The sequence below is a fragment of the Capra hircus genome, chromosome 26, assembly GCF_001704415.2.
Source record: "Capra hircus breed San Clemente chromosome 26, ASM170441v1, whole genome shotgun sequence".
Classification (NCBI taxonomy): Eukaryota; Metazoa; Chordata; class Mammalia; order Artiodactyla; family Bovidae; genus Capra; species Capra hircus.
Window position 1 is genome coordinate 628203 of NC_030833.1, and position 24063 is coordinate 652265.

The following is a 24063-nucleotide window of genomic DNA, read 5'->3' on the forward strand; positions in this document are numbered from 1 at the left end:
CTCTATTTTCAGCAGGATATACATATTATAGCTGGATATCTGAGTCTGAGGACTCATTAATATGTAAAATCTTACATTCGTCTGCTGGATCCGTCCTTAACTGAGGCAGAACTAAAGTCTCCCGTACGAATGTCTCTCTCCTGTCTCGACTGGGCTTTTCAGGTTTGATGCTGCCCTTGCCCGACCCCGGATGCTGCCTCAGCTTCCTCCTCCCTTCCCCTTCTGCGGCCCCTGTCTCCTGTTTTCTGTTCGAGCTTCCAGGTTCCTTAATCGTGAGCTTCTTTCAACAGCGAGCAACCATGTTTGTTCTGTGCTCCGATTTGGGGGGAGGGGAGACATGGGGGACAGAGGGGGGAGGGGGCAGAGGGGAAGGGGAGACAAAGGGGGAGGGGGGAAGAGAGGGGAGGGAGGAGGGAGGGGGAGGGGGCAGAGAGGAGGGGCAGAGGGGGAGGGCTGGGCTCTGGAAAGGGGGGCTCAGGCCTCACGGGCACCAGAGTTCCCCCTGGGCAGCGGGGCTCCATGTCCGGCCTGGCCACAAGGTTCGTTCTCGGGAGAAGATGCTGCCAAGGGCTCTGGCCCAAGACTGCAAGCAGCTGGCTGGCCAGGGAGCAGGTCAGGGGTGAGGATTGCCCTGCGAGACCACTGAGGGCCGGGCTCAGCCAGAAGCAAAGGACGTGTGATCTCCTGGAGGTGCTGCTGGATCAGGGTGCCGAGCATGTGAACAGGAGCCCCAGGCCCCTCTGACCTGAGGGCAGCAATCTCCAGGGGGGGGCCAGAAACTGTGGGGCCAGATTTATAACAAACCTCGGTCAGATCACACCTGAAGCTCAACTCTGACCCACAACCTCAGCGTCCAGACCAAACCCGCCAGGACTGCCACCTTCCCCCACGCAGCTCTAACCCACCAGGAAGGCCTCGGGCTCCTCAGCTCATCTCGAGGATGCAGCCTCCCGGGGCCCTGAGCCCCTCCCACTGGGAGGCCTTTCACCCCTGGGCTTGTCTTTGGGACTCCACCAAACCCCGGAGACCTGAACCCCGCTCCAGTGCACCCTGGGGACCTGCCTTCTGTGCCCGCCTGGGGTCTCTGGGGATGTCCACGTTTAGGGGCGCAGAGAAAGGAGCCACCTGTGCCCCCCTGGTTCCTGGGCTGAGGCTGCCTGGGCCCCACTGGCTGTCGATGGGTGTGGGGGCGGGCAGCCAGCCCCTCCCCACCCCCGACTGCCCAGACCGGAGTGACCACTCTCGGGGGCAGAAGTGGGCACGGGTGTGAGCAGTATGTAGAGGGCCTGGCCCTGTCCCCCACCCGGACACCAGCCTCTTCCCTCTGATGAAGCTCCTGGTGGGCTGGGGTCCGCGCAGAGCCCGCGGAACCTGCTGGGTCAGCGCCGCCCCACCTTCCTTTTTTTTTTTTTAAAAAAAGCAAAATAATAACAACAATGAAATCTCTAAACCAACTGATAATTGAATCAAGGAAATAATCAAAGGAAAAGTCAACATACAAAATTAGCTCTGGGAGGGGAGGTTAACCTGGGAGGCGAGGCTGACCTGGGAGGGGAGGCTGACCTGGGAGGGGAGGCTGAATTGGGAGGGGAGGCTGACCTGGGAGGGGAGGCTGACCTGGGAGGGGAGGCTGACCGCAGATGCAGAAAATCACTGCTCGACTGGGTCAGCAGTTTTGTGCTAATGACCCGAAAGCCAGGATGCGAGCAGCAGTTCTCGAGGAGGCCGAGGTGACCAGACACTTCACACAGGAAGACATACAACGGCCCAGAAGCACATTCATTCATCACTAAGGAAACGCAAGCTCAAACCACGATGAGATGCCACTTCACACCTGCGAGAACAGTTAAAACCACAGACAGTAACACCAACGGTCGCCCGATGTCCAGGGAACTCAGGGACCAGGCATCCTCCAGCCTTGGTGGGTGTGAAAAGTGGTGCCGTCTTTCGGGAAAGAGTTTGCGGTTTTTGTGAAGCATGTGTACGGCTGCCCTGGACCTCGGCCTTCCGCTGCTCAGCTTTTGCCCCAGAGAGACGAAAACACTCGTCCAAGGACACCAGCAGTGAGCTCGTGGTGACCTTGTTTATAATACCCGGGCCTACACCACAACATCCTGCAGCGGTGGAGCAACCACGCATGCTCAAGTGAGCACCTCGGGGCCGCGTCAAGGAGGCTGGACTCCACGAAAAGATGGAGCCGGACGAGAGGTGACGACCCCCGGTGCAGAGGGCAGGCCAGTAACACCCACACGCACGAGGTGCAGGACCAGTGGCAGCGAAGGCAGGGAAGCCCCCGGCGGGGTGGGGGGCTGCCATGTTCTCAAAGGGGAGGCTGCCGCGACGCTACTAGGCTGACACGTGTTCGGGCTGACGTGTCTGGCGCCGCACGGCCGTCTCAAGGACGGGTGTGCACCTGCGCTGGAAGGAGCCTGGGGAAACGCAGGGCAGGTGCCGCCCGCCCAGTGCTCTCTGCTCACAGAGGAGCTAAAGCTGCTGCTGCTGCTGCTAAGTCACTTCAGTCGTGTCTGACTCTGTGTGACCCCATAGACGGCAGCCCACCAGGCTCCCCCGTCCCTGGGACTCTCCAGGCAAGAACACTGGAGTGGGGTGCCATTTCCTTCTCCAGTGCATGAAAATGAAAAGTGAAAGTGAAGTCGCTCAGTCGTGTCCGACTCTTAGTGACCCCGTGGACTGCAGCCCACCAGGCTCCTCCGTCCACGGGATTTTCCAGGCAAGAGCACTGGAGTGGGTGCCATTGCCTCCTCCGGGAGCTAAAGCAGCAGCAGGCAAACAGCTTCCAACTTCCATAATAAACTACTGAGCTGAAGAAGAAAGACTCCTTCAGGACAGACGGTCTAGGAAGCAATCCCGGGAGACCTCACCGCTTGAGAAAATGCACCCGACTTGTGAGAGGAGGCGGCTGAGGGCTCTGACTCAACACCCGGCTCTGCCCTCGCCTGGGGAGCGGCAGGCGCAGCTCCGGGGGCTCAGAGCTGGGAGGTCAGGGCTCACCCTGTGGAAAGGTGACGGCGGGCGGGCAGAGAAGTGACCTCAGGCGATGCTGTCACCCATGTGACGCGCACCAGCTGCAGATCTGACGCGGAACCTGATTCACCGCCCCCGCCTCTCAGCGGGATCCCAGGTCCTCCAGCCTCAGACCTCATGGGCATCCACCAGTCTCCTCAGCAACAGGCCAACGGGCACCCTACCCCCCACCAGCTATTAGAGAACCAAGCTTCTACATTACACGTCAGAAATCATGGGTTAGAGCTAATAGAGTGCCCAGATGAAAATTCACCCTTTTTAACTTACATTAACAAGAAAAGGTGAAAATAATCAATCTTGCACCGAATTCAACAACTAAAAATACAGCTAAGTTAAGCAGACAGAAGGCTAATAACTAAAGAAGAAGTGACTTAAAAAATAGAAAATGATCGGACCAATAAATAAATCCAAAAGTTGGTTCTTTAAAGAAGGAAAAGAATAAAATAAAAAATAAGTTAGCTAACAATCAAGAAAAAGAGAGACACACAAAATTAGGAAATCAGAAGCAGTCAGGAGGAGCCAGGTACCACAAACGAGAGTGTCGTCAGAGCCCTACCAGACCCTCACGTGTGCGCCCATATACATGTACACACACATCCATAGAGGCCTGAACATACATGCAGACGTATGTACCCACATATACACACATCACTCAGCAGCTCAAAACAAGAAAGAAAATGTTCTGTTTCACAAGCTCTAGAGAACCTTTAAGAAACACACAATTACAATGTTATGAAACCAGTTCAAGAGTACCAGGGTTGGGGGGGGAAGGAAAGAGAGAAGTTTCTAAATTATTTGTTTGGGAAGAAAGCACAGAACAACCTTACGCTCCAGGGTGAGGCACAGAGGGCAGGTCAGATGTTCCCAGGAGCAGGGTCTTTCCTCCCTCGGCAGCTGGAGCTCCGGCTGCGACCAGACCCTCCCCTCCCCACCCTCCTCCACTCCTCACCTCTCCCCCTCCTCCCCCCCCTCCCCTCCCCCTCCTCCACCCTTCCCCCTCCTCCCTTCCAGCCCCTCCCCTCCGCCTCCCCCGGGCCCTGTGCTCCCCTCGCCCACCCTTGCCATCGATGCAGCGGACCTCTGTGCCACCCACAGTGACCTGATGGCGCTCTGGTGTACCAGCAGGTGCCCAGGGGCGTGCTGCTCCTGGTGGGCACAGGCGCGCAGGGGAGTCTGAGGCGAGGAGAGGCCCGCGGGACCCCCCTGGGCAGACGCCGGGCCCTTCTGTCCAGGCTCCCCCAGGCCTCCTATGTTTGGAGGGAGGGGAGGAGAATTACAGGGGTGAATGCCTGGTGACCCACAATTTCCAACTAGATTTTTGGGCAAATAAAGCAAAGAGCAAGGCTGACCTGAAATGCCTTTGCTAAATGACACACCGTCCTGCAAAAATAACTTTGCTTTCCAGTCTTCTTAATGTTTAAGGCGGCTGCAAACCTGGAAACACAAGTTTTAATATTTAATGCTCTAGGACTCTGGAAGTCTCTTACCACACAATGTCTGTGAGACACTTCCTTGGTGGCAATAAATATTTCATAACTACTGCGCACACGGTGCCTGATGTCTTCATGAATAAACAAAGACTCAGTTGAGAACCATCTGTGAGGACTCATCGCTGGCTGATTCAGCAGGGACTTGAGCCTTCTCCCTTCAAGGCGGTGCACCGCTCTGCACCCAGGGAAGAACGGTATTTAGGTTTCAAAGTGAAGTCCAGAGGGAGCGTTTGCCCCCATGGACCTGAGCATCCATATTTTATCAAGCACTGGGCTCTACACTCTACCTAATAAAACTGTGTCAGAAAGCACGTCAGATGTCTGCCCCTTCCTCCCACTGCCCTTTAGTTCAGTTCCGTTCCGTTGCTCGGTGGTGTCTGACTCTTTGCGACCCCATGGACTGCAGCACGCCAGGCCTCCCTGTCCACCACCAACTCCCAGAGCTTACTGAAATTCATGTCCATTGAGTTGGTGATGCCATCCAACCATCTCATCCTCTGTCATCCCCTTCTCCTCCCGCCTTCAATCTTTCCCAGCATCAGGGTCTTTTCAAATGAGTCATCTCTTCGCTTCAAGTGGCCGAAGTATTGGAGCTTGAGCTTGAGCTTGAGCATCAATCCTTCCAATGAATCCTCAGGACTGATCTCCTTGGTTGGATCTCCTTGCTGTCCAGGGGACTCTCAAGAGTCTTCTCCAATACCACAGTTCAAAAGCATCAATTCTTCGGTGCTCAGCTTTCTTTATGGTCCAACTCTCATATCCATACAAGACCATTGGGAAAACCAAAGCTTTGACTAGACAGATCTTTTTTGGCAAAGTAATGTCTCTGTTTTTTAATATGCCATCTAGGTTGGTCATAAATTTTCTTCCAAGGAGCAAGCATCTTTTAATTTTGTGGTTGCAGTCACCATCTGTGGAGATTTTGGAGCCCCCCAAAATAAAGTCTGTCACTGTTTCCACTGTTTCCCCATCTATTTCCCATGAAGTGATGGGACCAGATGCCATGATCTTAGTTTTCTGAATGTTGAGTTTTAAGCCGGCTTTTTCACTCTCCACTTTCATTTTCTTCAAGAGGCTCTTTAGTTCTTCTTCACTTTCTGCCATAAGGGTGGTGTCATCTGCATATCTGAGGTGATTGATATTTCTCCCGGCAATCTTGATTCCAGCTTGTGCTTCATCCAGCCCAGCATTTCTCATGATGCACTCTGCATAGAAGTTAAATAAGCAGGGTGACAATATACAGCCTTGATGTACTCCTTTTCCTATTTGGGACCAGTCTGTTGTTCCACGTCCATGTTGTTCCACGTCCAGTTCTATCTGTTGCTTCTTAACCTGCATACAGATTTCTCAAGAGGGAGGTCAGGTGGTCTGGTGTTCCCATCTCTTTCAGAATTTTCCAGTTTATTGTGATCCACACAGTCAAAGGTTTTGGCATAGTCAATAAAGCAGAAATAGATGTTTTTCTGGAACTCTCTTGTTTTCCCATGATCCAACAGATGTTAGCAATTTGATCTCTGGTTCCTCTGCCTTTTCTAAAACCAGCTTGAACATCTGGAATTTCATGGTTCATGTACTGTTGAAGCCTGGCTTGGAGAATTTAAGCATTACTTTACTAGCGTGTGAGATGAGTGCAATTGTGCGGTAGTTTGAGCATTCTTTGGCATTGCCTTTCTTTGGGATTGGACTGAACACTGACCTTTTCCAGTCCTGTGGCCACTGCTGAGTTTTCCAAATTTGCTGGCATATTGAGTGCAGCACTTTCACAGCATCATCTTTTCGGATTTGAAACAGCTCTACTGGAATTCCATCACCTCCACTAGCTTTGTTTGTAGTGATGCTTCCTAAGGCCCACTTGACTTCGCATTCCAGGATGTCTGGTTCTAGGTGACTGATCACACCATTGTGGTTATCTGGGTCATGAAGATCTTTTTTTGTATAGTTCTTCTGTGTATTCTTGCCACCTCTTCTTAATATCTCCTGCTTCTGTTAGGTCCATACCATTTCTGTCCTTTATCGAGCCCATCTTTGCATGAAATGTTCCCATGGTATCTCTAATTTTCTTGAAGAGATCTCTAGTCTTTCCCATTCTGTTGTTTCCCTCTATTTCTTTGCCTTGATCAATGAGGAAGGCTTTCTTACTCTCCTTGCTATTCTTTGGAACTCTGCATACAAATAAGTATCTTTCCTTTTCTCCTTTGCTTTTAGCTTCTCTTCTTTTTGCAGCTATTTGTAAGGCCACATCAGACAACCATTTTGCCTTTTTGCATTTCTTTTTCTTGGGGATGGTCTTGATCCCTGCCTCCTGTACGATGTCATGAACCTCTGTCCATAGTTCTTCAGGCACTCTATATATCAGATCTAATCCCTTGAATCTATTTCTCACGTTCACTGTATTAAGGGATTTGATTTAGGTCATTCCTGAATGGTCTAGTGGTTTTCCCTACTTTCTTCAACTTAACTCTGAATTTGTCAGTAAGGAGTTCATGATCTGAGCCACAGCCAGCTCCTGGTCTTGTTTTTGTTGACGGTATAGAGCTTCTCCATCTTTGGCTGCAAAGAATATAATCAATCTGACTTCGGTGTTGACCATCTGGTGATGTCCATGTGTAGAGTCTTCTCTTGTTTGAAGAGGGTGTTTGCTATGACCAGAGCGTTCTTTTGGCAAAACTCTATTAGCCTTTCCTCTGCTTCATTCTGCATTCCAAGGCCAAATTTGCTTGTTACTCCAGGTGTTTCTGACTTCCTACTTTTGCATTCCAGTCCCCTATAATGAAAAGGACATCTTTTTGGGGTGTTAGTTCTAAAAGGTCTTGTAGGTCTTCTAGAACTGTTCAACTTCAGCTTCTTCAGCATTACTGGTTGGGGCATAGACTTGGATTACTGTGATATTGAATGGTTTGCCTTGGGAATGAACAGAGATCATTCTGTCGTTTTTGAGACTGCATCCAGGTACTGCATTTCGGACTCTTTTGTTGACCATGATGGCTACTCCATTTCTGAGGGATTCCTGCCCGCAGCAGTAGATATAATGGTCATCTGAGTCAAATTCACCCATCCCAGTCCATCTTAGTTCACTGATTCCTAATATGCTGATGTTCACTCTTGCCATCTGGTTTGACCACTTCCAATTTGCCTTGATTCATGGACCTAACATTCCAGGCCCCTGTGCAATATTGCTCTTTACAGCATCAGACTTTACTTCCATCACCAGTCACATCTACAACTGGGTGTTGTTTTTGCTTTGGCTCCGTCTCTTCATTCTTTCTGGAGTTATTTCTCCACTGATCTCCAGTAGCGTGTTGGGCACCTACCGCCCTGGGGAGTTCCTCTTTCAGTGTCCTGTCGTTTTTGCCTTTTCACACTGTTCATGGGGCTCTCAAGGCAAGAACACTGAAGTGGCTTGCCATTCCCTTCTCCACTGGCCCACTGGCCCACTGCCCTGGGGCCTGCGTCTGGGCCCTACCCTTCACCCACAGGCACAGCTACAGCCCTGGTGATGGTGTCAGCTGGGCATCTCAGGAAACGCAGGGGCCGCAGGGTCAGCGAGGGGGAAGGCTGCTCCCCCTGCTGTGAGGGCCCCTGACTGAGCAGCCACCTGCATGGGTCACCGGGCTCCTTCCCCCAGCACAAGGCCTCCTTCTCACGGCACAAAACAGCCGCTCAAGCCCCGGTCTTCACAGCCACCCCCCAGCAGCAGCCTAAAGGAAGGGCCAAAGAAAGGCGCTCTCCCCGTGAGGACACCCCCGAGGCCACGGCACAGTGACCAGAACACTGCTCACGATGAAGGTGGGTAGCAGGACCATCCCGTGCCTGGCCAAACCAGGGCTGACTCCTGAGTTCAAGGGGAGGAGAGAGAAGACCTCCCCGAAGGCAGGAGGATGAGTGAGGGAGAGCCGCTCCGCTGCCCCTCAGCCACCGTCAAAGGGCCCACAACACTCTCCTCCTCCCAGGTGGGCCTGCCGGGCTCCTCTGGCCACGTCTCCAGGGCCGAGCCTCTGCCTGCCGGCCCTCCCTCCTGCTCTCCTCGGTCCAGCATTCACAGCCCCTCACCTGCCCCTTCAGCCTCCCACCCCCTGGGCCCCAGGGGACCTTCTCTAGCCCTGGATGTGATTAGCTGGGCCCTGCGGGAGACTCAAGGGGAGATTACCACCTGGGGTTCACAGCCCCCAACCCAGGTTCCAGGAGCCTCTTTTCAGCCAGCCCCCACCCTCCTCCACACCCAGCACCCCTCCCCAGACCACCTGGTCTCCCTCAGCTTCCCAGGCAAGGTGCCCACTGGCTGACCGCTGGTCCTCTCCCCTCTCCTGGCGAAGTATTTTGTTTTACTCAAGGAGCTGTACCCACTTACATTTTTCTTTCAAAGTCTATCTGTGGCCCAGCTCAAACTAGCTCTGTCCACGGTATGATGTGGGTCCCTGGCCACTCCCTGCCCAGCTGTCCTGGCATCCTTGTTGCCAAGACTTGCCTTTCCCTCTTGAAATGGCACGTCTGGCAAGCGCGTGCGGCTCAGTTCTGAACTGTTCTGTCCTGCCGTCTATTCACCGACATAATACTGTTTGAAACACCCCGGCTTTAGAGTAAGTCTCCGAATCCAGGAGTTTGCGTCCCCCACCTTTGTTCTTCTTCCTCAAGGCGATCTTGGCCATTCCAGGCCCTTTGTGTTTCCATGTAAACTTCAGAATCACTGTCGATTTCCAAAAGGCGCTGCTGAGACTCTGAGATTGTGCCAAGAGGAAAGATCAGGCTGGAAGGAAGGATGGGTCACAGGTCAGGCTTGGTTCACGAGCTCGGGGTCCACGGGGAGCTTCTAGTTTTCCCTGGATCAGTACTGACACATCTGGTCAAGTTTATTCCGCAGGCGTTGGTCTGACGCTGTCCTCCTCTGGGCTGTCAGGACACGCAGTTGCCATCCGCCGTGGCGCTGGTCCCGACCCCACAGGATGTTTAACTTCCATCACTTTGTTTATGGATAAGAGCCCATCAACTTGAAAGGTGCTCAGTTGTCATAAACCTTTAAAAGACCGCTCTCCAGACCCCAAAGGCCCCACACCACCTCCCCAGTCTCTTTCTTCCCCATTAGGAGCCGGACTTCTGGACAGAATTATGGATCCAAGTCTTTACCTCCCGCTCCTCCCCCTGCTCACTCTCCCACCCGCCCTCCCCCGCCCCTCCCCCACAGTCCTATTAGACATGCCATTCCTGAGCCTCCTCCTGGGTGCTGTTAAACCCACAGGACTTCTCAGAGCTGACCTCACCGCTGTCTGGGCCTCATGTGACTGGCTGACCCTTCCCTGCCGCTTCCTCTGGCTCCCAGACCCAGCCCTGCCCGGCATCCGGACCAGCTCTCCAGTCTCCCTTCTGTATCCCTGATGCTCTACCTGCTGCCTGAGGCCCAGGGGTCTGCAGGGCTACCTCGGGACCCTGCTCCCCCTCTGGGATCTCACCCGCACCCCATCCCCTCTGCGCACCCCCTACAGGCCTGCACCTCCAGCCCTGACCTCTCCTCCCACAAACGTCGGCCCTGATCCACCTGTCCCAGACAGAAGGCCTGCCACCCCCTCTGAGTCCTCCAACATCCGCCCTTTCCCAGAGCGTCCCAGGGCAACCCCATGCCCCGTCCACCTCCTGGGCGTACAGTCTCTGTGCTGTGGGCCCCCGGCCCTTCCCAGCCCCACAGCCATCACCAACCACTCTCTGCTCCCGCCCTCACCCTGTGTGCCAGCCGGAGGAGGACGCTCCTCACCTGCGCCCTCTTGTCAGTCTTTCCCTGGCGCCAGCACCCCGGTTCAGGCTGTAGGAAGGGGAGCCCTCCCTCCAGACCTCAGCAGAGGCTACTCCCTTGGCGTCCTCACCGCTCCTTTGTCCAGCACTGTCCACTCTTTCAGACTTCAGCTCAACTGCCCTGAGCTTGGGGCGTTCCCCCAGCGCCCTTCCAGGGCCGTGCCTTCTCTACCAAGGGCCAGGCTCCCCGCTTCCCCTGCAGGGCGGGGCACACAGAGACTCGGTGAGGTGTCCTGTCCTCCCCCACGCGGGCGGCCGTCCCTCCCGCAGGCCCGGATCAGCCCCTGCGAGCGGCGGGGGCACCGAACTATTTGCAGGGTAAGTGCGTGAACACGCTGAGGAACAGGGCCGCTTTCTGGGGGGCTGGGAGGGGCTCAGGCGAGGGAGGCACTTGGACCAGCGACACCCAACCGGGACCCCCCGAATCCAGCGCGGACCGGGTGCAGCTGCGGTCTGCAGCCCGGCCAGGGGCGCGGGCAGAGGCAGGGCTGCGGACCTGCCGGCGAGGGTGCGGCCCCGGCTCCGCCCGGCGCCCCCGACCGGCCCGGACTCCTCCCCAGGCCCCTCCCCAGGCCCTCTCCGCGGGGCTGGTGGGCGCCGGCGCGGTACGCCTCGGGACAAGTTTGGTCCCGCCGCCGACCCGTAGTCTCGCGTCCATCCCCGTCGCTAGGCAACCTCGAGGCCCCAGCAGAGAAAAAACCAACAGACCTCGGGGCAGTGGGCACCTCGGACGCCGGCGCCATGGACCTGGTCATAACGCAGGAGCTGGCCCGCGCCGAGAGCCAGCAGGGTGGGCGGGGGAGGTCGAGACCCCCTGACCCCCACCCCCGGGAGGACTCCGGGACCTGCTGGATCCCAGCCCCTGGGGACACCTCGGGACCCAGGGATCCCTGCCCCCGGGAGACCCCAGAACCCGCCCACCACCCGCCCCCAGGGAGGCCCGGGGCCTCGCTGAATCCCAGCCCCTGGGGAGACCCCGGGGCCTACCAGGACCCCCTCCGCACCTTGATGACCCCCGCCCTACCTGATCCAGTGACCCCTTGAAGCCAGCACTTCGAGGATGTGTCTGACCTGGGCAAACTGAGGTGCCTTTTTAAAGGAAAGCTTTCGTTTTTCCTAACTGTTCCTCAGAATCACTTACGTCGCAGGCTCCCGAAGCCTGAGCCGCAGGGCTGCCGCGGGGTTCTCCGGCTGGGCTCCTCCCTGGAGAGGAGCGCACCAGTGGGGCCCAGCCTGCCCGAGTCCAGCCCCGTCCTCCGCCTCCCGACCGTCCCCACTGCTGCTCTGCGGGGCGGTGGACGCTTGATGACCGCCTCTTCCTCACTCCTATCCTGGTAGACACTGACTCTCTGAAGAGGGCTTACCAGTTGATTAAGTCCGCCAACCTGGGCAAGTCCGAGTTCGACCCCACAGAAAGCTTCAGCCCCGACCTGTTTGTTTTATGTGCAGAGCAGGCCCTGAAGGTGATCAGTCCCAGGGCTCCTAGGGAGGCAGCTTCAGGGGACCCCGATCTCCTGGTTTACACCGGAATCGGGAAGCAGGGGGCCCCTGGTGGGTGGTCCAAGGGCTGCTGATCTCCCAGCCTCCCCCGGGGCTCTGTGCTCACGCAGATGGGGCAGCGGGAGGTGAGTGAAGACTGTATCCAGATGTACTTCAAGGTGAAGGGGCCGGTCACCCAGTTTCTGGGCCGGGCGCACCTGTGCAGGGCCCAGCTGTGTGCCCCCAAGTCCACGAAAAACATGGTGAGAGGGGGCCCTGAGCCCGGCGGGCTGGTTCCTCCTGATTCCCGTCCTTCTGAGTGAGGGAGCCCTGGAGTACACCACCTCGAGTCTGCTGGCACGGCGAAGTGCACCCGCAGCTCGCTTGCCATCCTGCGCTGAACTCCTTATTGCTGGCGCTGCTGTGTCTCCCCTGCGTTCCTCTGATTCTCAGAATCCCACATCTCGCCCCGCAGCAGCTCCCCCACCTCCAGCGTGGTTTTGCTGGGAGTTGGGCGACCGGGTTCATCTTCAGTGAATGTGATGCTGCATTTCCATCTGTGCTTTTCCCTAAGCCCCGGGGTCTGGCTTGTGTCCTTTTGACCTCTGACCTTTGCGCCCTAGTGTGTGGTCATGCCTGCTCACAGAGGGGTGTGGGGGGAGCAGGGGGTGGGCTTTCAGGGAGGGGGCTCACTGTGCAGTCTTTATTTTGTTTTAGGAGGAATTTGAAAATTGTGTGACTCAGTATATGAAGGCGATCAGCTTTGCAAAAGGAGAACCGAGGTGGGCACAACGGGGCGGCCATTCCTAGTTGGAGGGTCTGGAGCCGGAGTTTGCCAGGTGGCTCTGCGCAGGCGACAGGCTTTGTCTTCTTTCGCTCGTGCTTTCCTGCAGCTCTGGCGTGTGCGCCCGTCTCCTGACGCTGGAGCCGGCCACGCGCACGCCCATCTGCCCTGGCTGCCTCCTCTCCTGTGCAAAGCCTGTGGCCTGCAGATGGCCTTTGTCTGCTGTCCCTGTGGGAGCCTCACCCTTGGCCAGTCCCTAGGAGTCTCCTTTTCGGTCCTCTCTGGGGGACTGGCACTGGGCCCCCTCCCTGCCCTCCCCCACAGTCCTGTACACCCCCTGGCCTAAGGCTTTGTGTCTGGAGGGGTGAATCTCCTGAAACTCTGGCAGTTTTCCGCTTAGTTAATATTCATCAAAAAGAAGTGTTACTGAAATTGTTAAATCTGCGTACAGACTGGTGTTGACACAGCGTATCTGAGATGGACACGCTCAGCCCTAGGAGCTGCGTGTCAGCCCTGGGATTATTTGTCCGTCCTCCCTGCGTCTGCTGTGGACGGCCTCCTCTGCGCAGGACCTGGGCAGGGATGTCTGGGGGGCGAGGCCTGACCCTGAGCCGAAGCTCTGAGGACAGTGGGTGTTTCTGGAGCCTCGGAGCCCGAGGGGTGGGCGCCCTTGGGAAGGGGCCTGGTCAGTGCCGTGCCCCTCCGTCGCGGCGGGGTCTGAGCTGGAGCGGGGAGCACAGCTGCCCTGGGCGGGGCTGCCGCACTGCTGAACATGAGCCGGTTCCCTCGGGCAGGCCCGGGCAGCCCCGGGGCCTCACTGTCCCCTCTTGGCGCCGCAGGTATTACTTCCTGGTGTACAACGCGTCGGTGCTTTACTGGCAGATGGTGAGGCCGTTTCTCAGGCCTGGCTACCGCCACTACCTGGTCCCCAGCCTGGCCCAGATGGTGAGCGCGCTCAGCCAGACGGAGGAGGAGGACAAGGAGTGGCAGGCAGAGCTGATGCTGTGAGTCCCCCGCCCCCGCCGGCCCCTCCGCTCTCTGGTCTGAACTGGGAACCAGGTTTGGGGCGCCCTGTCCGCAGAAGTTTCTCAACTCTGCCCAAGGCGCCACGGTGTCCCGAGCAGACGGGCGTTATCGCGGGAAGCGTGCTTCTACTCAAAACCCAGGGACTGAAGAAACCGGGAAAGCAGACGTTCTAGCAACAGCGCGCCCCACCCAAGGAAGCTCGCCCCCCGCGCGCCAGGCTGGCTGGGTGGCCCTGTGGGGCCACAGCGAGTGGCTCAGCAGCTGGTCCCAGAGAGCAGGCGGCCGGGTGGGCGGGCTGAAGGGCACTTGGTGACGCTCTCCTGTATCTGGGGGACGCTGTGTGTGGCCAGCAACTGCGCGGGTGCCAGGAAGGCCCAGAGGGCCGGCTGTGAAGTTGGAACCCAGAGTCTGCAGGTGTTTCTCACCTTTCATGCAGTTTGGGGAAGCTTTAACAGAAAATCAGTAAAACCATGCCTTTTCTCTGAAGGCTGTTGTTTGAGGTACACAGAATCACTGCTGGACAGGCCCCGGCCCCTTTGCGAGTCGGGGCCCAGCCCTCTAGGTCTGGGCCAGTCAGGTGAGCCCCAGACCGTGCATGGGGTGAGGAGCTGTCCAATTTCTGCATCTTTCTGAAGTTTGTAAAACATAAAATTAATAAAACATGATAACCCAGGCTGTGCTAGTCGTAAAGAACCTGCTGCAGGAGACCTAAGAGACTTGGGTTCGATTCCTGGGTCAGGAAGCTTCCCTGGAGGAGGGCATGGCAACCCGCTCCAGGATTCTTGCCTGGAGAGTCCCACGGACCGAGGAGGCTGGTGGGCTACAGTCCACAGGGTCTCAAAGAGCTGGACACGACTGAAGTGACTTCACACGCATGTTGCAATCGGTTATTAGACCTTAGTGGCAGCAAATGCGAGTGTCCAGGCCTGACTGCTCCTCTGTCATCCAGGGAGCTCCTGGAGTGTTACCTGCAGGCTGGGGAAAGCGGCGAGGCGGCGAAGTTTTGTGCCACCGCAGCGCCGTTCATCAAGGCCCATGTGCCGCAGAAATACCGGCAAATATTTGCCCTGATGGTGAGTCGGAATATTCACATGTGCAGAAAGAAGTCATTTTGTCTGAAAACAGCCGAGACCATCCGTTGGGATATAGACACACACACACAGGCGTGCCAGCCTAAACAGGACGAAACACCATCTTTCCCTCCTCGTGGCTGAATGTTCCCTTTTTAACCACACTGAGTTTTTTTTTTTTTAATTAGCAGAAACTTCATAAAATAGTTACTGCGACAGTGTGTGTAAAGAGCGCTCATCACCTATTCATTTTATGTATAAAATTCAACTGGAATTATGTGCAGAACTAAGCATAAGGCATATGAAACGAGAAAGTACTTGTCAGTTACAAACGCCGTTTTAAAGGAACAATATCGGCAAAATAATAGCTGAACACAGTACCTGGCCGCTCCCTGACTGTTTAAATCGCGATATTCTGTTCCATCTTATGACAGGTCCAGCACGAGCTCATGGACGAGCCTCAGTTAAAGGAAGAGAGGAGAAGCTCCATCAGCCTGTCTGTCACTTTCCACATTAATATGCTGAAAGCGTAGGTGTTGTGGGGCGGGGACAGACGCCCAGGAGGCTCTGTGCCCCGGGCAGGGGTGTGTGTGCAGTGGCGGCCAGGTTGGAGGGCAGGCCCGACCTCGCCTCCATCTGCTGAGAGGCTCCGGAGAGGCGGCCAGAGTGAGTGCGCTCCTCAGGCAGTACGGTGGGTGGCTTTTAGGGAGCGGGGACAGCAGCCACGTCAGATGCCTCTGACGGCCCTGCCGGAGGAGGCCTGAGACTTGACCATGAGGCTGACAGAATGGTGGTGCTCTGTGCGCGAGGCCCTGATGGGACGGGCGAGGGTGCGGGGGAGAGACTGTACCAGGCAGAGGCCTGCTGCTGGGGCGAGCGGGGGACAGGGGGGTGGAGGACTCGGTGTGTGCGGTGAGGAGATCCGAGTGTGTGAGTGGGGAGGTCCCGGTGTGTGTGGGTGAGTGGGGAGGTCCCGGTGTGTGTGTGGGGAGATCCCGGTGTGTGTGTGAGTGAGTGGGGAGGTCCCGGTGTGTGAGTGGGGAGGTCCCGGTGTGTGTGTGAGTGGGGAGGTCCCGGTGTGCGAGTGAGTGGGGAGGACAGCTGTCCAGAGGGAGGCAGCGGCTGTCTGGGCTGGACCCAGCCGGTGGGAAGGACCCCGCCTCCCTCCCGGGTGGGCTGCAGGTGTGGGGCTGGATCGGGTGTGTGGCCTGTGCACGCCTCCTCCGGGCTCGCTCTTAGCGGCAGAGCAAGACAGAGGCTGGACTGGGGGCGGGCAGAAGAGCTGTGAGGTCACCAGCAGCCCGGCGGAGAGAAAGCAGCAGGTGTTACCTAGGCCTTCTGTTCGTGGAGGACACAAGTTCATAGATAAATTAGTTTTAGAATAATTACTTAAAGAAATATGATCTTTTCGTTATTTAATACTTGATTAAATTAATCTACATTCTAGAAAACTGGATCAAAATGATTTGCCTGAAGACGTCAACAAAATTCTGAAGGACACCTACACACTCTTAAGTCAGTACAATCACCAGCGCTTGCCTTCAGTCAGAGAGGAAAAGTAAGTGTGTGTCTCTCCAGCTTCCCGTCTGTGTACAGCATTTGGAAACTACAGGAAAACATGAAAGAAAAGCGGAAACAACACCGTCACCATAATTCCGCAAGCAAGCGTCAGCCGTATGGAGGCTCTGGGGCCTCTCTCTCTAGTCTTTTTTGTCCTGAAGTTGCACTGTTTGGCAGCGCTTGGGATATGAAACTTCATATTGGACTTTCAAAAGTCCAGTTGCCTTCTATCACAAGTGCTTTTCCAGTCACACCTCACACCTTCTGAAGAGTCATCCCAGTGGCTGAAGAACAACCCCCCCAACCCCGGGTTTCCATCATCAGTTCTCTGCTCGAGTGCTGGGGGGCTGCTCAGAGCTCTGTCCCGGGCGGAGTTCCCGGAGCTGCGGGCTGAGCAGGAGGCTGAAAGAGAGGTCTGGGTGCGCCCAGCGCAGCTCTTTGACCAGGCTCGCGCTCTAACTCAGAGCAGGTCCAGCTGGTCCCTGGGCATGGCCTCCCCAAGGTTTCGGGGGGTAGGGGCTCTGGGGACAGAGTGGACCCAGCGACCAGGACGCCCGCCCGCCTCCTGGGGCCGCGCCCCTCCGGGCAGGCCTGCTGCTGCTGACTGAGTGGAACGGCCATTCATGTATCTGCGAACACTTTTCCTTCTGTTAATTTTCCAGTCCTTTCCTCGCCCCAGCTTTTATAGAGTAGGTTGTGAATCATCTTACTGGAGACTTGCTGCAGCCTCTGCTGTCTCGGGATCTGAGCGCTCCTGCTCCAGCGCACTTACCAGCTGTTCCACTCTGTTTACTCTTTCGGGCTTTTCAGATAATTTTTGATGTCCAGATGGGTTTTATTTAAGATAAGAATTGTTTGAGCTGATGTTCACCCCCCACCAGTGCTGGGCCAGACACGTTTAAGGCCGTCAGGGAGTCCCCGAGGTCCCAGCCCAGCAGCCAGCTCGGTGGGCGGTGACCCGGGTTCCCGGCCCCGGTCCTGACCCTCTGCACCTGCCCCGCACTCTGTGCCCACCCCCCGCCCTCCCGTGCGTCTGTGGCGCCCCTGCTGCCCGTCTCTGTGTTGTGGCCGGGAGGACACAGCGTCTTCTGCTGCGGTTCCAGTGTGTTCAGCTCCGTCACTGCTGCCGCACCTGGAAGGCGCGTGTTCCCTGCTGGCCCGGGTCCCGGGCTTAGCCGCTCACAGCCGCCGTCTGTGAGGTCAGGCCCTCCCTCAGCCCCAGAGCCTCAGCGGCTCCAGGCGTCATCGAGGGGCCCTCTGACCCCTCCCTACCTGGGCTTCAGTGTGTGGCACTCTGGGTGGGAAAAAAAAGGTCTTTGAGTTTAAAGCCAAAAAAGGCCTGAAAACCAGTGATGGGTACCTTGGTGGGTTCTCTTCTTAGCTGTGTGTGGTGGGGCTTGGGAAGGCCAGAGGGTCTTGGTGGTCCAGACTGGGTGGGGCTGGATGGAGGGCCAGGACCACCTGTCCATGCAGGGAAGGGAGGTGCCTTTTCCTGCAAAGGACGAGGGGAGGGGAGGCGCGATACAGGATAGTATCCTCTGAGCTCAGAAGGGTCTTTGAGAACAAAGGCCTAGCTCCATGACACACAGTTAGGAACTCACTGCGGGGGCTGCACACGGAGGAAGGCCTGTGATGACGACCCAGAGGTGTCCTCAGAGCTCAGAGCAGCCAGAGGGGCACGGGGACTCGGGGCCAGAGCTAAAGTGGCGCCTGCCCGCCAGCTGGAGCTGAGGGTTTTCCTCCCCCAGCCCCCCGTGACCACTCACCTTCCGCATCAGCAAAGGGCACGCTCCCATTTGCACGTCAGGTGAAGGTGAGGGGTAGTGTTGATGGGCTCCTCTGGCGTGGTCCCGCCCCTCGGGAGTGGGCAGAAGCTGGGTCACCATCACTGGAGGAGGGCGGAGAATGGGCCTGCCCAGCTGGGAGGAGCTGCCCAAGGGCAGAGAGTGTGTCCCGGCCACAGTCAGGCATCGATGCTGCCTCAGGAAGAGCAGGGACGCCAGCTTGTTCCCAAGGGATGCTGGCGTGTCTGGGGACACTGCTCACCAACCACCCCGTGCAGGCCAGGTCCCCACCCAGCAGAGAACCACCACGTCCAGACGTGAGGGGGTTAGGCTGGGAAGCCTGGCCCGTCTCCCCCACCCAGAACACTGCCCTGATTCTGCTAGTTCTTTGTTAAGCCTTAAATTCAGGGGGCTCATCCTCCCGCTTTGTTCTTTCTGGAGTTGCTCACGCTCCTCCAGGGGCTTTGCATCTCTGCACACGTTAGCCCCAGCCTGTTGGTTTCTGCAGAGAGCTGATCGGCCACTACGACCGCTCTGGTCACCTGGTCAAGGCGTAGGAGGAGTCCGCCTCGAGGACATGTCCTCCCTCGCTGCTCCCCGCCCCGGGGCTGCGGTGCGGACGCACGGGGCTGACAGCGGCGCTCCCTCCAAACCCCCTGTCAGGGCCGCGGCAGCTGGGCTTGGGAGCCCTCGCCGTGGGACTCCTTTGCTCTCCCGTTTTGTTCGTGCCCCAGAGTGAAGGCTGGAGGCTTATCCCACTGCAGGCAGAGGTGTCTTGTTGCCTCCTGTTGACCTAATGATGTTTCATTTCTGTTTCCAGAATGATTTTGCTTTTTGAATTAGCCCATCTTTCTCTGACCTTGAAGTGCTGGGAGATCGCCTCTGATTGCCTCTCAGACCTGAAGAAGATGGACAGCAAAGTAAGTAGTCGCGGCCGGAAGCCCGGCTCCTGCTCACTGTGATCCAGACGCAAAGGGCCAAAAGTAGGCACGGAATTCAGAAGCCCCTCGCCAGGGGGCCTGAAGTGTTGCGTTGTTGCTAAATTCCCTTCTAGCCTTTTTAAAGTGCGTTTCGCATGGTTCAAATGGTGCGGTTTTTGCACCAGTAGGAGATTAGTGGAAGCTGGATCAGTGCATTGAAGAGAACACAGCCTCCATCCATGCGTGCGCTCCCAGCGCTGGAGCACCTGCCTACACCACGCAGACGCCAGCAACCCTGAGAGCAGAGACAGGCGTCGTCACAGCAGCAGCGGGGTCTGTAATGGCCCACTGTCAGCGTGGATAGGTCGCCCAGACAGAAGAGCAATATGCATGTTTTGGGATTGAGCAGAGCGAGCCTAATCGGCACCTCGGAAGGAGGAGAGTGCTCACTCTTCAGGGCAGATCATGTTAGATCACAAAACAAGTCTTAACCAATTTAAGATGACAGGAACCATGCTAAGTGTCTTTTTGGACTGAAATGGTGTGAAACTAGAAATCGGCAACAGGAGGTAAAAGCTATGATTTCACAAAAGTGTGGCAGTCAGATAGCATGCTCCCGAACAACCAACGGGTCAGAAAAGAAGCGAGACGGAAAAGAAGATTTAGAAACACGGGACAACAGAAACACGCCTCACCAAAACCTATGGGCCGCAGCACAGCCGTCCTCAGAGGGGCGTTCGGTACACACGCCTGCAACGAGAAAAAAGGACGCCTGAAAGTGAACCGCCACGTGCACGCCTCACCAAAACCTATGGGCTGCAGCACAGCCGTCCTCAGGGACATTTAGCAGACACGCCTGCAGCAAGAAAAGAGAGCGCCTGAAGGCACACCACCATGTGTATGCCTCAGCTAAGCTCAGCTCAGTCGCTCAGTTGCGTCAGACCCTTTGTGACCCCACGGACTGCAGCACGCCAGGCCTCCCTGTCCATCACCAACTCCTGGAGCTTGCTCAAACTCATGTCCATCGAGTGGGTGACGCCATCCAACCACCTCATCCTCGGTCGTCCCCTTCTCCTCCCACCTTCAATTTATGCCTCAAGAAACTAGGGGGGAAAAAACCAAACCAGAACAAAGCCCGCAGTTAGTGGAAGGAAGGAAATGGTGAAGATCAGAGCGAAAGCAAAGGAAACAGAGATGAGAAAACCAGTAGAGGTCAGTGGAGCCAACAGCGGGTTTTTTGAGGAAACAACTCTGCAAACATTAGCTCAACCAGGAAAAACAGAAGATCGAAATCGGAGACGAAAGAGGAGGCTTACGACTGATAACACAGAAACAAAAGGGATCTTAAGAGACCAGTATGACATGTGCCAGGAGGATGGGCAACCTATACGAAACTGGTAAATTCCTGGAAACATACAACCCTCCAAGACCGACTCGTGGGGAAACAGAAAGCCTGAAAGACCAGTGAGTAAGCAGGTTGTATTAGTGACCAAAAAATCTCCAAGTAAAGAAACACCCAGTGACCCAACAATCCCACTTCTGGGCATGTACGCAGAGAAAATGTGATTTTAAAAGACGCACGTATCCCAGTGCCCACTGCAGCATGATGTTCAATAGCCAGCCATGAAGGCAGCCTAAAGGTCAGCAGAGAAGTGGATAGAGAAGACGTGGGGTACTCGTACACAGTGCAACGTTCAGGCCAGTTCAGTCGCTCAGCGTGTCCGACTCTTTGCGACCCCATGAACCTCAGCACGCCAGGCCTCCCTGTCCATCACCAACTCCCAGAGTCCAGCAAATCCATGTCCATTGAGTCAGTGACGCCATCCAACCGTCTATCGTCCCCTTCTCCTCCTGCCCTCAATCTTTCCCAGCATCAGGGTCTTTTCCAGTGAGTCAGGTGGCCAAAGGACTGGAGTTTCAGCTTCAGCATCAGTCCTTCCAATGAACACTGTGGACTGATCTCCTTTAGAATGGACTGGTTGGACCTCCTTGCAGTCCAAAGGACTCTCAAGAGTCTTCTCTAACACCACAATTCAAAAGCATCAATTCTTCGGTGCTCAGCTTTCTTTATAGTCCAACTCTCACAATGGAATATTACTTGGCCATAAAAAGGAATGAAATTGGGTCATTTTTAGAGATACGGATGGACCAGGAGACACTCATACAGAGTGAAGTAAGTCAGAAAGAGAAAAATAAATATATTAGTGCATATATGTGGAATCTAGAAAAATGATATATTAAACTTATCTCCTGTGTATTTTGAGGACTCCCTGGTGGCTCAGATGGTAAAGCATCTGCCCGTGATGTGGGAGACCCGGGTTCGGTCCCTGGGTCAGGAAGATCCCCTGGAGAAGGAAATGGCAACCCATTCCAGTACTCTTGCCTAGAAAATTCCATGGATGGAGGAGCCTGGTGGGCTATAGTCCATGGGGTCGCAAAGAGTCAGACATGACTGAGCGACTTCACTCACTGACTCACCCAAACTTATCTGCGAAAGAGAAACAGAGGCGCAGACGCAGAGAGCAAGCATGTGGATCCCAAGGGGGAAGGCGGGGTGGGGTGAGCTGGGAGACGCATTGACGGATACACACCCTGGATGCCACTCTAAGAGGCAGCTAGTGAGAACCTGTGGTGCCACACAGGGAACTCTACTCGGTGCTCTTCGAGGAAACCCAGAAAGGGAGGGGCGTGCACACACAGCCGACTCACTTTGCTGTGCAGTACAACAAACCCAACAGTGCGAAGCAACTGTGGTCCAAAATAATCAAGAAAAAAATAGAAACACACACTCAGGATGAGATGACTTCACTGGTGAATTCTATCAAACATTTAGAGAAGAGTTAATGCTGATCCTTCAAAATTCTTCCAAAAAGTTGAAGACAAAGGAATACTCCAACTTGGTTTACAAAGCAAGCATCACCCTGGTACCAAACCCGACAAAATATGAGAAAATAGGACGCAGGAAGGAAATCCAGAAAGAAAATAACCCAGGAAAACACGGGTGCAAAAATCCTCAGCGGAATACCAGCAAACTGAATTCAGCAGCATATCGTAAAGATCAAACACCATGATCAGTGGGATTTATCCTGAAGTCACAAGGGTGGTTTAACGTAGTCAAATCAATAAATGTGACACGTAACAGTGAAAGAATGAAGGATAAAGGAACAATCATCCCGATAGATGCAAGAAAAGCATTTAACAAAATTCAACATCCTGTCATGTTAAAAACTCAACAAAAAGTGTGTGGAAGGAAAATACCTCCACATAATAAAGACCACATGTGACGAGCCCACAGCTAACATTATACTCAGTGGTGAAAGGCTGAAAGCTTATCTTCTAATGTCAAGGACAAGAAGACGCTGCCTCCTCCTGCCACTTCTGTTTAACACAGTACTAGAAGTTCTAGCCACAATAATCAGACAAGAAAAAGAAATAAAAGGCATCCAAATCATAAAGGAAGAAATAAGTCTGTCCCTGTTTACATGTGACATGTCCTGTTTATACAGAGAAAACTCTAAAGACTCCATCAAAAACTATTAGAACTAATGAGCAAATTCAGTAAAGCTGAAGGATTCAAAATCATCATCAAAAAAGCAGTTGTGTTTCTGTCCACTAAAAAAGAAATATCTGAACGAGAAAATAAAACAGTTTACAATAGCATCAAAAACAACACAATACCCAAGAATAAATTTAACCAAAGAATGGAAAGACTTGGACACGGAAAGCTAGAAGACGTCAGTGAGATAAATGAAGAAGACGCAGAATGGGAGCATAGCTCGCGTTCTTGGGCTGGAAGAATGAAAACCATTAAAATGTCGACACTACCCCAAACTACCTACAGATTCAATGAAAGCCGTATCAGTTCCAGCGGCGAGTCTCGCAGGAGCAGAAAACAAGGGCGATTTGCATGGAACCGCAGAAGAGCCAGAGCTCTCGAGAAAGGAGAACACTGGCGGCGGCGTGAGCTGCAGTCACAGCCACAGTGGCCGAAGCAGCGCGGTCCTGGCGTGAGAGCAGATGCAGAGAGCAACGGGGCGGAATCGAGAGCCCGGGAACGAGGCTGCACCGCCACCAACTCAGGTTGACCAGGCACCAAAACACCACGGGGGAAGTGTAGCCTCTTCAGTAAGCGACGCCGGGAAAGCTGAATGGCCCCCTGGGGACGGACGGAACCGGGCTCCTGCGTCACGCCTCCCACAAACGTTGGCTTGAAATGGGTTACAGATTTTAAGGCCTGCGGCTGTAAAACTCCTTTAAGAACTCACAGGGGAAAAGTCCTACCGACTTTGGTCCGGGCCATGATTGTTTGAATACGACAACAAGAGCGAAATAAACAAGGAGGGTTACATCTCTCGAAGAACCGTCTGCACAGCAAAGGGAACAGCGACCCAGCGGAAAGGCGGCCTGCGCCCCCGGAGAAAAGCAGCTGCAAACCACACATCTGATAAGACTTCAGCAGCTGTAGGGGAGCTCATGCCTCAGCAGGGAATCACCGTTATTAGCATCACCTCCATTCTCCAATGGGAAGCAATGGGCTAAGGGCCTAATAGACACTTTTCTAAAGAAAGTATTCGAGCGGTGCACGAAGAGGCGTTCAGCACCGCCAGTCATCAGGAGATAGAGTCAGAACCTCAGTGAGCCTCACCCCACGCCTGCTGGGATGGCCGCTGTCCAGAGACGAGAGACAGCAAGCGCTGGTGGAGATGTGAAGAAAAGGAAGCCCTGGTGCTCCGTTGGTGGAAATGTAAACCAGCAACAGCCTCTGTGGCAATCAGTAAAGCTCCTTAAAAAGCTGCTATGCGATCCAGCAACCCCACTGCCCTGAGCCCAAAGGGACTGAAGTCAGATCTTGAAGAGGTGTCTGACCCGTGTTCACTGCAGCGTTATTCTCAAAGGCCAAGTGTGCGGACGGCCTAAGTGTCTGTCCCTGGGTGAAGGGATAAAGAAAATGCGTGTGTGTGTGATGCAGTGTTATTTGGCCGTGAGCATTCAAGCAAACCGATGTGCATGTAATCGGGGTCCCTGAAGGAGCGGAGATTAAGTGGGGAGCAGAAAAATGTTAGGGAATAAAGGCTCAGAATTCTAAATCTGATGGCCTGTGAAGAGGGGGAGATTCTGTACTGA

The 24063-nt window shown here is 55.1% G+C and overlaps 1 protein-coding gene across 1 annotated transcript in view; it reads left to right on the top strand.

Annotated features, from left to right (window-relative positions):
* CFAP46 (cilia and flagella associated protein 46) overlaps positions 11058–24063 on the top strand; it is a 94037-nt gene continuing 81031 nt past the window's right edge. Inside the window, exons 1-9 of the mRNA XM_018041099.1 lie at positions 11058–11106; positions 11487–11779; positions 11927–12058; positions 12513–12577; positions 13419–13583; positions 14555–14678; positions 15110–15204; positions 16123–16233; positions 18840–18939. Of these exons, the coding sequence (XP_017896588.1) occupies positions 11058–11106; positions 11487–11779; positions 11927–12058; positions 12513–12577; positions 13419–13583; positions 14555–14678; positions 15110–15204; positions 16123–16233; positions 18840–18939 (1134 nt within the window). The remainder of the gene's footprint in view (positions 11107–11486; positions 11780–11926; positions 12059–12512; positions 12578–13418; positions 13584–14554; positions 14679–15109; positions 15205–16122; positions 16234–18839; positions 18940–24063) is intronic.